Source organism: Thunnus maccoyii, chromosome 5 (genome assembly GCF_910596095.1).
Source record: "Thunnus maccoyii chromosome 5, fThuMac1.1, whole genome shotgun sequence".
In the NCBI taxonomy this organism is placed as follows: domain Eukaryota; kingdom Metazoa; phylum Chordata; class Actinopteri; order Scombriformes; family Scombridae; genus Thunnus; species Thunnus maccoyii.
Window position 1 is genome coordinate 24,473,038 of NC_056537.1, and position 16,395 is coordinate 24,489,432.

Below are 16,395 nucleotides of genomic sequence, written 5' to 3' on the forward strand. Positions count from 1 at the left end.
GAGCAACAGAGAGGGAAGGATACATTATGCATGCAATCTATTATTAATGGTCTTGAGTCATGTTACGATCAGACATGGGCCCTCAGAAAATATCTGAAAAGCCTGATCCTCTTGAGGACGTGTCCTCTAAACATGGTTATATAAGAGCAGCTGCTTCTATATTATGTGATTTATTATTTACTGCAATTTCTATCATTCTGTCATTTTACTTGCTGTAACATTTGATAGGATTTCTGCATTTATGCCAATCTAACATTTTGGGAAATAAACTTTTTTCCCCAAAAATCTTGACAATAAAGCAACATCGTTTTCACTTTTTACATCGACTTTTATTGATAAGCTTAATCATGAGCTACATCAATGACTTTCTATTGATCCCGTAAAACGATCCAATTAAAACTCTTTGCTGCTTCATCCCGAGAGTCCATTGGCTGACAGCTGTTCTCGGTTCTCCACAGCCCCGCCTCCATCTGTCAGGCACTGCGCTGGTAAAACACAGTGTGACTGTTGATGCGCTGTAGTGAGATAGTACTCTATAACTTTGTATGACAGCCTTGGATGGACTTTTCCTGAAATAAGAATAATAATACAAAGTCACCAGACGTCGTGCAAGGCGTGTGCGTATCCAAAACTCCACCGTCTTGAATATTTTCCTGCACTTTTGTTTTCCCAAGCCCTCTTTTACAGTATGAAGTGCAGTTATGGCAAGGAGTAGCAAGTCAGTAACGAGGACCCTGGAGGATTTGACGCTAGACTCGGGTTATGGTGGAGCCGCCGACTCCTTCAGATCTTCCAGTGCGTCGCTGTGCTGCTCAGAGGCACATGGGGGGAATTACTGGCATTTAACTGACTCGATGCACAGTCGACACAACAGTCTGGACACTGTTAACACGGTCCTGGTCGAAGACGCCGAGATCCTGGAGTGCACCGGGCAGTGCGCTAAACTACCCGAGCTTGAGGATGTGCCGTGGAGCCTCGGGGAAGTGGCGAGCGCACTGAACAGGGACGAGGAGATGAGCCTGCCGACCCCTCCACAGGACGTCCTGCTCAGGCTCTCGGTGCTGGTTAACCGGGCCCTGGTCAGGGTCGCCAAGGAGGCGCAGCGCCTGAGTTTGCGCTACGCTAAATGCACCAAATATGAGATCCAAAGTGCCATAAAGATCGTCCTGTCGTGGAGCGTCTCGATGAACTGCATCAGCGCGGCCCTCGGTGCCTTGTCCCTGTACAACATGAGCACGGAAGAGGACAAGTTCAGCCGCGGCAAGTCGGTGCGCTGCGGACTCATCTTCAACGTGGGGAAGTTCTTCAGGTGGATGGTCGACAGCAGGGTTGCGGTAAGGATCCACGAACACGCGGCGATCTACCTGGCTGCGTGCATGGAGAGCCTCTTCCGCGAGGTGTACGCGCGGGTGCTGCGCAGTGCGCTGCTGGAGACGGATAACGGGATCCCCAAGTTTACCGTGGAGATCCTGGAGCAGGCCGTCAACAGTGATGCAGAGCTATGGGGGTCTCTGCAACCCTGGCAACACCTGATCTGTGGGAAGAATGCAAGCGGTGAGTTGTGAACACTGTAAGTCAATGCAACAGGGTCCGTCTGTTCTCCATATCCTGATGCACTTGCAGATTGTGCATGTGTGCAAGTGCATCATCCCTGTGCGTGAATGTCACTTGAAGAGTTCCCACTCTCATCTCATTGATGCTTATAACCAAAAAACAAGGTAAAGGCTTCATCACTGGACTTACTCCTAATTAATGTAACAAACAGAGTTGAAATCTCACTGCAACATAAACGGCACTACATAAATGGCACAATTGTGAGTCCCTGATGGGAACACCACAACTTCTCTTTGGTTGAGAAACTGTTTACTTAAAATAAAACACATCAGCGAAAGAGCATTTCTGCAGCAGAAATTGTGCTTTTTCTTCTCAGAGTGCAGCAGCTGCAGGGTTGCAGACAGGTGATGACTGAGTAGAGATCAAGGGCCACCAGCTAGCTTCCTCTCTCATGTGTGGTGTAATATTGCATAGACATTATTCTCTGATATCCTTCTCATATGTGGCTGTTTTGTTAATGCACAAAATGATGGTATCCCCAGGCTTAAATCCTCACTGAGAGCTTTCATTGAAAGGGACTCTCCCTGCTGGTTTCCTACAATGATGCCCTGCTGATGTGAGTTTTATTCTTTTCACCCAGAGAGGAGGGAGGCCTTTCATTCCTGCCTACATTTGCTGATTCTGGTCCTCATAATACCTCCCCAGTAGTTTTCACATTGGCTTTCCAAGTGTTCAGAAATACCTTTTGGTGTGCACTTTGAAAGTACAAGTGTAATTGTATTTAGACTTCGCTGCTGCTTAACTGGCAATACATCACAAACCACTCTAAAACATGCTTGCCCCTGTTTTGATGGCTGCTGTAAAAGTGCTGCTGTGGCTCCTCTTGCAACAGGTTTACGTAATGAAAGGCCTTGGGGGGCCTATGTGCTATCATGCATTATGCAGAGTGATGTGAATAAAACTGAGTTATAGAGTGAGAAAGAGAGACAGACAGACACACAGAGAGAGAGTTTTAGAGACTCTGTATTAATAAATCACCAACAGACACTTGCAGAGCACTTAATTTCACTGTACCTGTTTGATTTAAAGGTGTGGTATAACAACACTATGCTCACCACAATACATGACACATTGCATGGCTTGTTTCTGTCCTACGGTCAGAATCAGAATCCTGTAAAAGTGTTTCTATTTGCACTGATTACAATATATATTAACAGTACAGTACGTATTGACACACAATGCAAAAATGCCAAGACTGCTTACATATAGTTCTAAGCAGTCAGTGATTTTTTAATTTTTAACAGGGGGCCAAATGGGAGCACCCCATGGCTACCTATGGCTACTTTTCACTTTAATCATAAAGATGACACTATTCTATATAAATGCTACAATAGAATTGAGTATTTATAGTATAGAGAATATTATAGATCCAAGATAAAACTGACAGAAGGGAGGGACTGAGAAAAAAGGGCACAATTACAAATCCGTCTGCTACTTCAGCACCACAGACAGCGCCACAGATTCATCAATACAGAGCACAGTTTGGCTACTTATATTTCAGAGCCATGGTCTGGGCCATAGATTCTAACTTGCACAAACCTCAATCAGATAAAGGATTGAAGAGTTAGGCAGACTAAACTAACATATTCAACTAAACAACCCCTCTGTCCCTGCACTCTGTCTGCTACAAAGGGACGGAGAGGGGGGATGGCAGGTTAGGGGGATTAAATTTGGTCATTTTGCTAACATGGAGACTATCATCCCCCCTCATTCCCCCTTCAAATCACCTACTGGTTCTAAGAGAGAGCAATAAAACATCAGAGTTTACAGTGTGAGCACATATCGTACAGTACTAAATGTATATATTCAGTCGTCAGGCCACTTGGCATGCAGCAAGGTTCCAGCAGCTGTAGAAGAGGTGTGGTGAATGTTCAGTGGTGCATTGGACCAGTGAATAGGTGGAGATGCAAGTAAAACATCTGGAGCACGTGGAATATTGACGTAATGCCCAAGGCTAAGTGGCCTGAATTTTATGTGTGGTTCATCAATTAATAAACTTTAAGCCTGATAGGTTTACAGACACTAGAGGTGTGTGTCCGTCAGGGTATCTCAGGATGACTGGTCAAGTTAATATAAGACGTTCCATGTTGTAGAGGATTTCGTCCTCCACCACATTTCTTACACTGACACTGCAGGACCACTAAACATCATCTATCTGCAGTGACAGATAAGGCTGAGACATGATCACAGCATTTGTTGTCTTCCCAGTAAAACCATACAGCAAGTTAATTCGAGGGTGGGTTGACCTTAACTGAGCCACCGCCTGCCAAATTGAACCTCCATATTGCTCCATCCATTCTCTCTGTCTCTCTCTGCCAAGTGGGAGTAATTGAGGTGATTTTTCCATATTATGCTAACGCTGGTGACCCAGCTTTGTGAGGAGGCCTTTATGAATATCTTTATTGCATCTCTTCAAACCAAAGCTGATTTCCTTTTGTGCTGTCATAAATTCAATAAGGTAGTCACTGGACCGGATGTTTTCCCTTTTGCACTTTTTAGCTTCTAGCAGGTACCTCGATAATGAGTTAAAGAGAAGAGCAGTCCAACAAGTAAAAGAAGCTCTGTAGTCTTGGTTGCATCTGTACTGTATATACTATAGTATGTTATATATTGGGATGCATGGATTTACTGTATGTCTTTGTTATTAATCAGAGAGTAAAGAAAAAAGCTTGTTCATGTTTCTTTTATGAATTCACATGACAAGCCTCAACACAGGATCCATATATATAAAATGTCTGTTCTCACCTACTGCAGTTTGCAGTTCTGCATTGGCAAATCTAGCATATGGCAGGCCTCCCACACACAAGCCCAACACACACACACACACACACACACACACACATACACACACACACACACACACATACATCAAGATGTCAGGGGCTCCTCTCGCCATGTCTGACTCAGTGTTATTTGCAGGTGGGTGTTGGGTTTCCCTTCTTCGGCTGTGGTATCCTGTCAGAACAGGAAACCTCTCTATAAGGTGGAATATTTCTTATAGCTCCCACTAGACCCAGGAACACACTGATTCTTTGATTTCCTTAACGACATGTGCATGTCACCGAAAATATCTAGTAGAATATGATATCCGGTGCTCAGGAATATGTCCCCCGAGGACTAGTTTCTAATCACGTTAGGTGTGAGATGACTTGGTGATGGACCTTTCAAGTCTAGGCAGAGCTGATTTGGTTAAAAGATTTAAAGGAACATTTCACCCTAAATTCATTTAAAATAAGTGTAGGTAATGTACTTTGCAATCCCAGGCCCATTTTGCATTATGCAGAGTGATGCAGTGGTATTTGTTTTTTTGTTTTTTTTTATTCTCACAGAGGTGGCCAACCATACATGAACTGATTTTGATATACGTACATTGCTGCTACAGTTTACATGGATAACAGTCTACAGAGAATTTTTAGCAGACTAAATCATCAAGAGTAAACATTCTTTACTTACAATACAAAGGCGACCATTTCTGGAGCGCTCCACCAAGTAGCCTTGTAAGCTTGTGGATAATTATGACCTATTTAAGCTAATTTAAGCAACTATTATGAATATTTTTTATGCTAAGAATGAATGAAGTTATTATGTCTAATGTGTCACAGCAGGCAGCTGTTTTCAGCAGAAAGTTCTCATAAACCCCCTGCACCCTACCTGCCCAACACCACACAGCAGACAAAGTTAACGGCTAGTTGGTGAACTTAGTGGAGAATTTAGCTGTTTTTTTAAGTCAGGAGTTGGTGGAGTCCAAAACAGACTTGCATTTGTCATGGTCGGAGTGTCCTAGTAGCCGAATGGCTACTGCGCATGCCACGTAATGACAACATCCGTGGTTCGAGGGACCTTTGTTGCATGTCATACTATAACTATCCAATGGAGGCAGAAATGCCCAAAAAATTTTTAAAAACCCAAAACTGTCATTGTTGCCAGAAGCATGACTCCAAATGTAAGCTTATGACTGCTGGATGTGTAAATATGCAAATATTTGCTAACATGTTCACCACAACAGCTTCATTAAGTGATATGTCAACATTGTGTTTACAGCTTATTGTAATGTCCCCCAATAGCCAAAAAAAGGGGAAAAAAATCAGTTAATGCAGGTTTAAAGAAACATTGCAAAATCTTTACAAAATCAGAAAAAATGTATTAGTTTGTAGAGTATATTAGTTTGTAACTTAATTATGTAATAATTAAGTTACAAGTTAATAAATTTAGTAAGAGTAAATTCTTAATCAAATAGGGAAAACTTTTACAGTATGTATAATTTTTTTTCTAGTGTTCTTTTATTTGTCAAAGCCTGTGAAGGAAACTTGCAAAAGCTATACCCTTTTCTAAACACATGCTGAAAGAAATGCTAATGTATTTTCAGTGTCAATCCTGCAGCATCACAGAACCATTGACATTCATCAATCATACAGAGAGAAATCCGTCATAGAGCAGGCATATAAATGTAATATCTAGGAGAAAGGGTTGGACAGAGATACTAAATTCAACACTGTACGCAGCCTCAGTAGATTTCAATGCAGCCACAACTTGTGAACATGTGAAATATAACACTGTTGAGGGGTAATTTGAGGAAATTTGAACAACTACGCATGCAGCTCTGTTGCACTGTTCTCTCTTCACTCTCACTTTTTCTTGGCTGGAAAACATTCTTTGCTATCACCTTCGATAATGCACATTCTCTCCAGCACAGAGAGCACACCTTTCTTAGTCAAAAGGCACTCTGGGTAATGTTGAAAATCACCAACTGAACAGGCAAAACTGGGCACATAAAAATAGTAAATTATTGCACTGAGGCACATCCCCCTGGAAACCACTGAAACTGTACAGATCGATGATATCTAACAGCGTGTAACTCAGGTGGGATTTTTCCTTTTAAAAACATGCTTTGAAATGTTGACATACAGTCAGCAGTTTACATTCAAAAGTAAGACCTCATGTTGATAATTTTCCCAGAAACAGATATCACATGTAAAAACCAGTACTATGTTGTGCAAAGGAGTACTTGTTGAGGATATGATGTATATGCTCAGTTAGACATTGGAAAGTATCATCACTCTCACAGCTGCAAAACACTGACATTTTACTGTTCTTCTACTATGTAGCTTTGTGCTGTTTTTAGTAGAGCTCCATGTGGGTGAAAAAGTGCAGGACCCATTCTATTCACAGGTCTTTTGTTCCTCATCCAATAGCCAGTGTTGCTGTTGCGAGGTCGGTGCCTGGCGCACACATGCTGCGGGGAAGGCAGGCAGACAGGAATGACTGCGGTCTACAATGGTACCACGCTGTACCAGTGGAGACCAGTCCCCACTATGTCTGGGAGAGAGATATAGCATATCTGTGCTAGGGAAACCCTTACACAGCAACAGATACAGGAATAACAGGCAGCAGCAGACACTTTCATTCAGACTTCATGCACACAGAGAGGGACGCACACACTCACAGAGTCACCCATGCATGGCCCAGGAGCAAGATCTGGTATTAATCGTGAGGTTGGGAAGGGAATGAGGAATGCTGATCTGACATGGAGTCTGGTACGGGGAGGGAGAGCTCCAGCCAAGTTTACCTCAGTTGATTAAGAGAAGACAGGTGATAGAATACAGTTAATTCTGTGCTCAGCTGGCAGTGCCTACACATCAGGTGTCTTCTTTTCATCTGCAACCATCAATTTTTTCTCATGCACCTCAGAGGAATGTGTTTCAGTTGCACTGTATCACTCTTCTGTGTGTGTTGATACATGTAGTTGACTGGCTGACAAGCTCAGTATCGGTCATTCACTTTATGAGTGTGTCTGCACCCATTATACACAAAATGAAATTGAGCGCCCCAATGGCATGCCCTGTTTTTAACAAAAAAAGAATACAATATTTAAATCTGGGCCAGTTTAATCAAAATTTATGAACAATCTCTTCAAGGCTAAAAACCAGATTCACCTTTCTGTGATGTCATTTGAGAAAACACCACTGGAGCTGCTTCCACTAAGGAATTTACTTTTTGTATATATTTCTAGTTTTCATGCTTGACCTTTTACGCTGAAATTATATTTAATCCATTATAGCCCTGACAGTGTCAACCCAGAAAGTCTGCACTCATTGCTTTAAAATCATTCCGCATAATGTGTTTAGCTTCCTATTTATTGTCAGTGGGAGGTTTTGCTGCTTTATTCCTGACTTGGGAAGAAATTTGTTTCCCTCTTGGACAGATAGAGTTCAATCTTCTGGGATGACAATGATTTTACAGAAAGTTTGTTAGTACACAGGTAAACAAAGGTGGCACCTCCACATTTCTCAGTAATCTCAATTAGTTCTTCAGTTAATATATTTAAGTAAACAATGAGAGTATTCCAAAGCTGGACCAGAATTGTTTAACAACTACTCTGCATGGAGCTAAATCCATTAAAGCCGTAGCTAAGAATGAATTGTTCATGATGTTGACTTTGGAAGAAAAGCAAAGGGAGAGGAAGAGGCACAGATGGCAAGGATCAAAACAGGAAAATACATAAGAGAAGCTGTGGGTGACAGATGAGACCCAGACAAGCAATGTCTTCTTATTATAGCAGGAAGAAGAGCAAACAAGTACCAGCAAGTGGATTAGTTAGGTGAAGCATCAGTATCTACCACACTGTTGTTGTTTTTTCAGCTCTGAATTCCTATTGTTGCATGGAGAGGAATGATCCAATTTAAATAACAGCCACTCTGGCTGAAAATTATGAAGAAGATACTGGTAAACAAGCTTTTAACTTATATTCCCTCTTTGATGTGAGGTGAGTGGCAGGCGAAACTCAAAGAAATTGTCTTATCACTATTAGAAAAGTGATATGTTGGATAGTGAAAGCTACACGTCGGGACATGTCAAGATGCTTCTGGATTCATAGTTAGTGAACTTTGAATCAAATTCCAAGATATTGACATATCACACACAAACACACACATACAGTACTTCCACCAATTTATAGCAAATAAATTACACAATTACCCAGAAATGCTAGAGTTCTGTCTATTACGATGGACTGCACCAGTAACAAGCAACATTATGCTAATCCAGTTAGGCCTATATCATCTCACCTGTTGTTGTTTTTTTTTTTTTTTTAACTTATTTTATTTCCTTTTCTCAAGTGCAGTCATACAGTACAATCAGCTTTTCAACTATTTATATTAATATAGGTGTAAATGAAGCAATGTTAAGGGTCCGTTCATGATTTTTGACCTTCCATCATGTGTCCATACAGCCTTTATCAGTGCATGGGAGCCATTATTAGTGCATAAGTAAATGAAATGAATAATAATAATAATAATAAAAAGGTAAATAAAAAAGTAAATAAAAAAATTAAATAAATAAATAAACAAGTTTTAAAAAACAAAGCAAAACAAAAAAAAAGTTACAAATACATACATACGTATATATACACCAAAAAAAAAAGAAGAAAAAAAAAGTAAAACTTCAAGTAAAACTTGTTCACATTTAAATAAGAAGACGAATGGGAACATCATTCTCCTCAGAGGGAAAGAAAAGAAATAATAGGTGACCATTTCGTTAAGAACACCTCTGTCTTTAGTGATGCGCTCTCTCTATGTGCAAATCCTTGTCTTGAAGTAGATCAAGCGAGGTATGCAGCAGATTTGTTATGAATGTAACCATGTCACCCTTCTCCTCTCCCGCTTTTACTCCATATATGTGTAGATTATTCCGTCTTGCTCTGGATTCGAGATCTTCACATCTGGCAGAAAGTTTTGCCTCTCTGTGGAGCAGATAGTGAATGGCTCGCTCGTGTCGGAGTGTTTTGTCCTCCGTATCACTCGTTCTCTGTTCAACCTCCGCCATTTGTTGCTCTAGTTTAGTCGTACGTGCCCGCACATCTTCGAGGGCAGATTCAACCCTGCTTAAAGTAGCCTTTGTGTCTAGAGAGGCTTCTGTGTGTTCCTGTCGCAAGTTATGTAATTCTGTTAGCACAGCCGCCATGCTTGCTTCAGTGTGCACTTCACCTGTGGGTGACGGTGTTTGGTCTCTTTTGTCGTCTTTCTTGGTTGCTTTGCCTTTCTTTTTGGCCTCCTTTTTTTGATTGGACATTGCGGTATTACTCAGAAGAGTTGGCGTTGAATATTTGTGAATAAGTCGTGATTTAGCTCGTTTTTCAGGGGTTTCATCCTGCTGCAGGAGAATCAAGCTGCTGCTCGGCTCATGACGTCACCAGAAGTCTCACCTGTTGTTGTTTAATCACAGTAACGCAAAGTTGACAGTCAGAGGACCTGCCAGCAGCAACATCACCGATAAGTTCATTAACAGAGAGAAAACCATCTGTAGTGACAGTTAGCCTCCTCTGGGTGTGTGTGATAATCCTCAGCTGATAATACTGTCATATCAGGACATCATCATTTCCCAAATCTACCAGCAGCCCAGCACCACACAGAGCAAGTCTGTCAGCAAATCAGCGTGAAGAGAAGCTCTTATCGGCCCAGAGCACCCATTGAGTCCTATTTGACAACAGCTTAGATGAGTTTTTTTTGGGATAGATCAAGACATTCATCAGAGACCTCACAGTATTCTTCACTTTTTGTCCAACTAACTTCAGCTTCAGTATCTCTCACTCAATGTGGATCGCTGGGTGGAAATATATGATGATATTTTTGGAAATATACTTTTTTGCTGTCGTGCCCAGAGTTAGATGAAAAATGAATACAACTAGCAGCAAGCTCAATTCGGGGGCTAACCCACACCTGCCGGTAAACTGCTGTGCGCTGCCCTTTAACAGAGATTGGATTGATTAACCAGATGTACATTTTCCAAACCAACCAATAAATCTCACCTTTGTGTCGCTTCTCCAAGTTTGATTTCAAGTGTGGAATGAGCTCATTTTTTCACCTAGTGGACGTTTGGGGGGAAATCTGCCCTCTGGCCTCAGGGGACAGTAATGTGCACATTACGGCTTGACGTCCCAGAATGAGGGTCAGAACTTAGATTGAGATTTATGCTTAACCAGAAGTATTTTCAAACTGTACTTTTTCAGTTTTACAAGAGAAAAGACAGGGAAAGACAAGAAAAGAAGGAGGAAGGATGAGGACTAACTGGTTGGTTTGACAAATGCATGTCTGGTTAACCGTCCTGTCTCTGTGAAAGGGCAGTGCACAGCAGCTTTCCTGGGCTTTTTGGCCCCTGGACTGTCTCCCACACAGTGGATAGTGAATTCCTGGATGCTTGCAACAGCAGAGACTCCAGGAAACAAACGAGACATAAGTTGTTAATTTGTGAGCTTTACACGATGTGCACACAGCTTGTGTAGCAAAAGCAGCATGTTAGCAGAGCAGCAGCAGCAGCAGCAGCAGCAGCTACAGTCCTCCGTCTGTGTCTACACAGAATGCGTTCAGGCACAGTATTGAGTGCAGGTCACCCACGATTTGGCAAAGCCCGATACACAATCATTGTAGTTATGTGCGTGAAACAGAATAAAATAGACATGAAGTATAAAAACATGCTTCTGGTCGCAGTTACACGTGTAAGGTGCTGGTGAAATGCAGCCTTATCAGCTGTTGGCTCCATCTTCATATTTAATGGACAGACATGAGAACGGATCTTCTCATCTAACTCTCAGCAAGAGAGAGAATAAGCATATTTCCTGATATGTCAAACTATTCCTTTAAGGTTCATTAATCATATTTTGTCTCTGAATCCTCAGGTATCCTGAACATTTTACCGTGGATTAGTCAAGATGAAGAAAACGTTCTCCTTTATAGCCTCTAAGCTGCTAGTGTTTAACTCTCCTGCAGTTTTCACTAATCCATGGCTGCAGCACACTAAGCCGTAGGGGTGCGAACATGTCTGGGATCTCTGAGGTGATCGTGGAGAGCTGAACATCTATTATTTCAGTCTTCTGTAAACCACTTTATGCGTGTTTCCCTCGACACATGACGAATAACGAATTCAGCTGTATAAACACACAGCAGTTACAGTTCGTGCGGCAGAAATAAACAATCTCTGCTTATGACATGCCAGCGTTCCTGTGGAATAAACATATACTTTAACTGAAGGACATAATTATCCTTGAATATAAGGATGTATATGCTGGTTTGTGCTGATCACTGCTGCTGTCTGCTGTGTCATTACTGAATCTTACACAAGCTGTTCGGTGGTTTGGAATGAGGCCAAAATGAAGTGTGGACCCTTAAAATCTAAGATAAGTTTGAAAAGAAAAAACTATCACATATCATCAACCACTTTACCTCATACAGTAGGCCACTTTCAGCTACTGTTTTCCCACATTTCCCAGAATGCCTTTCAGCAGTCAGTCCTTGTAACATGTCTGTTCTTTTTTCATTCAAAATAGTGAGTTTTTCAAGTTGAGAAAAACTCAAAACCTCAAAACCCGTCTTGTGGCTATAGGGCACAGGCCTTTTCCATGGTAAAATATTTTGACATGTCAAAGCACAGGTGGAAATTCTGAAATGAATGATAGCTCCCCAGTGCTAGTATTTTGTGTGCTGGCTATAATAGACCAGAGCTGTGAAAAAGTCGTATTTTGGTCTGTTGAGGTGTCAGTAGGTTAAAAAAAAGAGGTATTCAACCACATAGTATTTCTCTCTGCATGATTTTTGAACTTTGGTAAATAACGAGTCTACAAAGATCAACTTCTTCTCAGAGACACGTAATCTAAAATTTGCAGTGTTTAAATAATTACCTTGATTGTTTATTTGATTCTTTCTTTGAATTAAATCAGATGAAGTATGTAGGTTTTCATGAGAGCAATCAAATGAGACAGAGAAAGGTATACACACTGGGGCTTAGTAGGGCTGTATAGGAGGCAGTGAATCCGCTGATGCACCACTGATTCTGTTCCACTGGACCGGTATCTCATTACCTCCCATGAGAGCTTAAAGCACTGACCTTCAGACTGTGTCATTGCATGTATATATGCATGTGTGAGTAAATGTGAATTGCTTTTTCTACTTTCAAATGTGGGCAGTTGCCTCAATCAGAGCCTGTGACCTGAAAAATGTAGCCAGCCAAGTCTAAGTCTTGTATTTTTATCTCCTCACCATCTCTCTCTTTACCCCTTTCTTCTGCTGCCATTTTCTCACTCTGTGTCTTGCTTTTTCATTTTCTCCTCTTTTTTTCCATCCAGCTTTCTTATTCAGTGCAGATATAATGAGTGCACATTCTGCCACTGCCTTGATGGAGAGTAAGTGCTGAGTTGAGGTAACCTTGTCCCGTCCTATGTACATATCTGGCAGGGCTCTAATAGTTCTGTCAATCCAGACATGGAAGGCCCCGCTGGGGAGCCTCGGCCCAGCACACGCTGCAGACAGACACATGTGTCTGAACAATGACAGATCTCCTTCAGATCGAACTACAATCTGGGACTGCAGTTTATACTGCGGAGGGGGGCGGGGCTGTGAGTGGGTCATGTGAGAGAAAGTCAATGAGAAAAGTGTCAAACAACAAGACTTTGCTCGAGTAAATCGTTGTTGTCAGTCTGAAAATGAACATTTTACATCAGCTTCATAATTCAGAGCCAAACAGCTTTTTTCTAAATCTGCACATTGGATGTCTTCTCAATCCTTCACTCCAAATGAGTGAGTTTGCTCAACCCCCAGCTGAACTGGTGGCATGTGGTACAGATTACCACAGGAGAAGGTATATGTCTATTTTGCTCATGACATTTTTTATTACTAACACATGCTGGTTCCTGCTTTACTCCCATTTCATTCTCAAAGTGATCAGAGACTGGCAGAATAACAGCCTCACTGTGAAAAGACAGATGCAAGCAGCAACTGTAACTTCTGCCCCTCACTTAAAAAAAAAAACACTTAGACATTTCACTGTATATTTTGTTACAGCAGACATTAGCAGTGTGCAGTATATTAAACCTAAAAGATAAATATTGTCTTGTGAGAATGTATTAACTTGAGAGTATACTGTGTCCTTCATTCCTCTAGCTTTCAGGGTAATTATTCTTATTTGGCACATATGCTCTGCTAAATCTACTGTCCCATTTTTAAATACGTTGTTAGGATTTAATTCTTTCAATGGGACCATTAACTAATGACACAGTTACGTAATGACCACAGATGAAGCACATCTTTCCAAAATCATTTAATTGAGATTCAGAGAAAGGCTGAGTAAAAAGACTCTAAGTTAAAAACCCTTCATAGGACATAAAGCTGCTACGATCAGTGTTTTTATATTAACAATGGATCTAATGACTACTTGTATATGAAAGGGGTTGCTTGCAGAGAAAAACCTATAGAGAATTATTACCCAGCTCTCAGCTCTACGGTGCTTTTCAGCATGTTTTGGCTCATTGTATTAATTTTACAGCCCTCAACTGTATTGTTTTGATTTGGTCTCACTGTTCATTATCATCATTTCCAGACCCATGCAGGGCGCTGTTTTCAGTGAAAAATCTCTAAAAACCAACTGTACTCTACCTGCACAGCACCAAATAGCAGACAGACAAAGTTAGCGACTAACTAGTGGACATAGTGGAGCATTAAGCAGCTGAAGAGCAAAATATTTCCCCCAGGATTGGTGGAGACCAAAACAGAGTTAAAAGGAGAGTGAGATTAGTTTATACTCATCATGTGGACAGAAACACGACTCCAAATGTTGCTCTTTTTATCTGCTGGATGTGAAAATAAATAACTGTATACCAGCAAGTTTGCCATATCAACTTAAAAAGTGATAATATGTCAGCGTTATGTTTACATCTTTTTTCTGCTGCTAACCAATTGGCAAAAAAAGAAAAATCTAAATTAAGCATATTTGTATACTTAAAATGTTTGTATTCTTAACTACTCGTAGGACGCACACGAAAAAGGGGTGACATTATACACATTTCGAACAGTCATAGCTGCAAGGGTGGTAACTGTTGACAGTGGTAATGTGCGTTTAAAGGTGGCAAAGCATTGATATATAAAAAAAGGTGAAATAGAGGATATTCAGCTGATGGAAAAAATGCAGGTTTCAAAAAATTAAAGATTGATTAAAGGTTTAGTATAGCTGGGGGACTTAAAAGAGACAGATTAAAAAAAGAATGGTTGAAAACATCAAAGTCTGTTTACAGGTGTGGAAAAAGTTGTATAAAGCCTTTCATGGCTCTAGGTGGAGCTGCACGAAATCTGACCAATTACCTCACATTGGTTGAGGCTTAAGACTACAAGTTTAGGATGTGGAGTCAGAAAGAAATGAGGTTACCAGACCTCTGCAGCCCACCCCTGAACTCTTCTTAAGGCTTGTGGCTAAACGCTACATTAGCTGCCACTAGCATAACACACCTGAATCTATGACCAAACTGTTGGCAGTCAGAGTGCATTGTGGGTAATGTAGGTGGTGCCAGTTGCTGACATGGAAAAAGAATGCTTGGAATAAAAAAGACAATATCTCTGGTTTTGCTGTCCATCGTGACTCCAACAGTGCAAGTTGCAAATGCTAAATCGGCGCAGTATTCTTTTAAAACCTAGTAGGGGTTACGCTCCAGATACATTTGATCCTACATTTCCCATAAGGCAGCGCAATAGGTTCTTTCATTGACCCTCCCTCTCAGGTAAATGCCCACATCAACTCCATCAACTCCACCCCAGTTCATAACAAGATTTCTGTAACAACATTTGAAGTCTTAAGTCCAATCCAAGACAACCCTGATGACATCATCAGGGTTATGTTTTCAGAAAGCTCCCTCCAGATCCAAAGAAAACATTATACAACAGGTCTTACAGATAGAATAGAAATAACCATGACAAGTAAACAGGCTGTACACACTGTGCCTTTTAGTGAGAAATTATTAATATTACAAAGCTGCGTTTGTCTACAACAAAATTTACACAGGTTACCTTTGATGTCCAAAGTTAATTTCTGGGAAACACCCATACCACTGTCATTGTACAGTAGAAATAATAGGCACTATAAATGACTCAGCCTCGTCATTATGCACTAACTACTCTTTTTGTTCAGTCATGTCTCTCTTTGGACAGACAGAAGTTGAGAGCGCTCTCTGACTCACAGTATAGAGAGAGAGAGAGAGAGAGAGAGAGGATGGCACACTGCTGGTGAGACAGGTGTGTCTGTCAGTTTTATACCTGACATGATGTTGCATCAGCTTGGCCACACAGCTTTGATCCACACAGTCTCACTCATGGCTGGGAGTTTCTCTTTTGTAAAAGGAGGCACAGATACAGAGAGGAAGAGCACTGGGAGGGAGGATGAGTTACAGGATGCTGTGAGGAAGAGGCTGTACATCTGGCAGTTCACATTCATACAGTCTCCAAACCTGCTGAAAAATACATGAAGCAAAGGATTCTCATGAATTCTATGTCTAGCATGAGTATTATTCATGCAAGCATATGGAATTGAATCATGTTTTAGTTACAGCTTTCCAAACAGAATATCTTTCTTGGTTATGTTATTTGGCACGAGTCTAATTATTAAACCAGTTATTAATTAAGTTCTCTAACCTCCTTAAATGCTATGTATTTGATGCTTTATTATGATTAATAAGATCACATCTTTATCTCTGGGGTAGAGTAAGACTCATCCACCAGTTGCACCTTTGCTTAGATCCTCTTGTCCAAGTCTCCCATGATACTCATTAACTTTCCTCATGGAATATTTCTGAAAAGAGGACCGAAGCACCAGAAAGTAGTGAAATGAAATGCACCAACACACAAAATCCTGCCTCTGAAAATGTCAAATTCAGGCTCATTTTTCATCCAAGATATAAATTATTGACAGTCCCCAGGTGATAATGACTGATCAGAAAACTGATTTCTGCTTTTGTAACCTTTTGCGCACCTG

General features: G+C 41.1%; 1 protein-coding gene across 2 annotated transcripts in view; it reads left to right on the top strand.

Annotated features, from left to right (window-relative positions):
• Positions 1–302: 302 nt before the first annotated feature.
• btbd11b (BTB (POZ) domain containing 11b) overlaps positions 303–16,395 on the top strand; it is a 71,742-nt gene continuing 55,649 nt past the window's right edge. For both annotated transcript variants that reach the window (XM_042411539.1, XM_042411540.1), the window contains exon 1: positions 303–1,554. In XM_042411539.1, the coding sequence (XP_042267473.1) occupies positions 702–1,554 (853 nt within the window). In that variant the 5' untranslated portion in view covers positions 303–701. The remainder of the gene's footprint in view (positions 1,555–16,395) is intronic.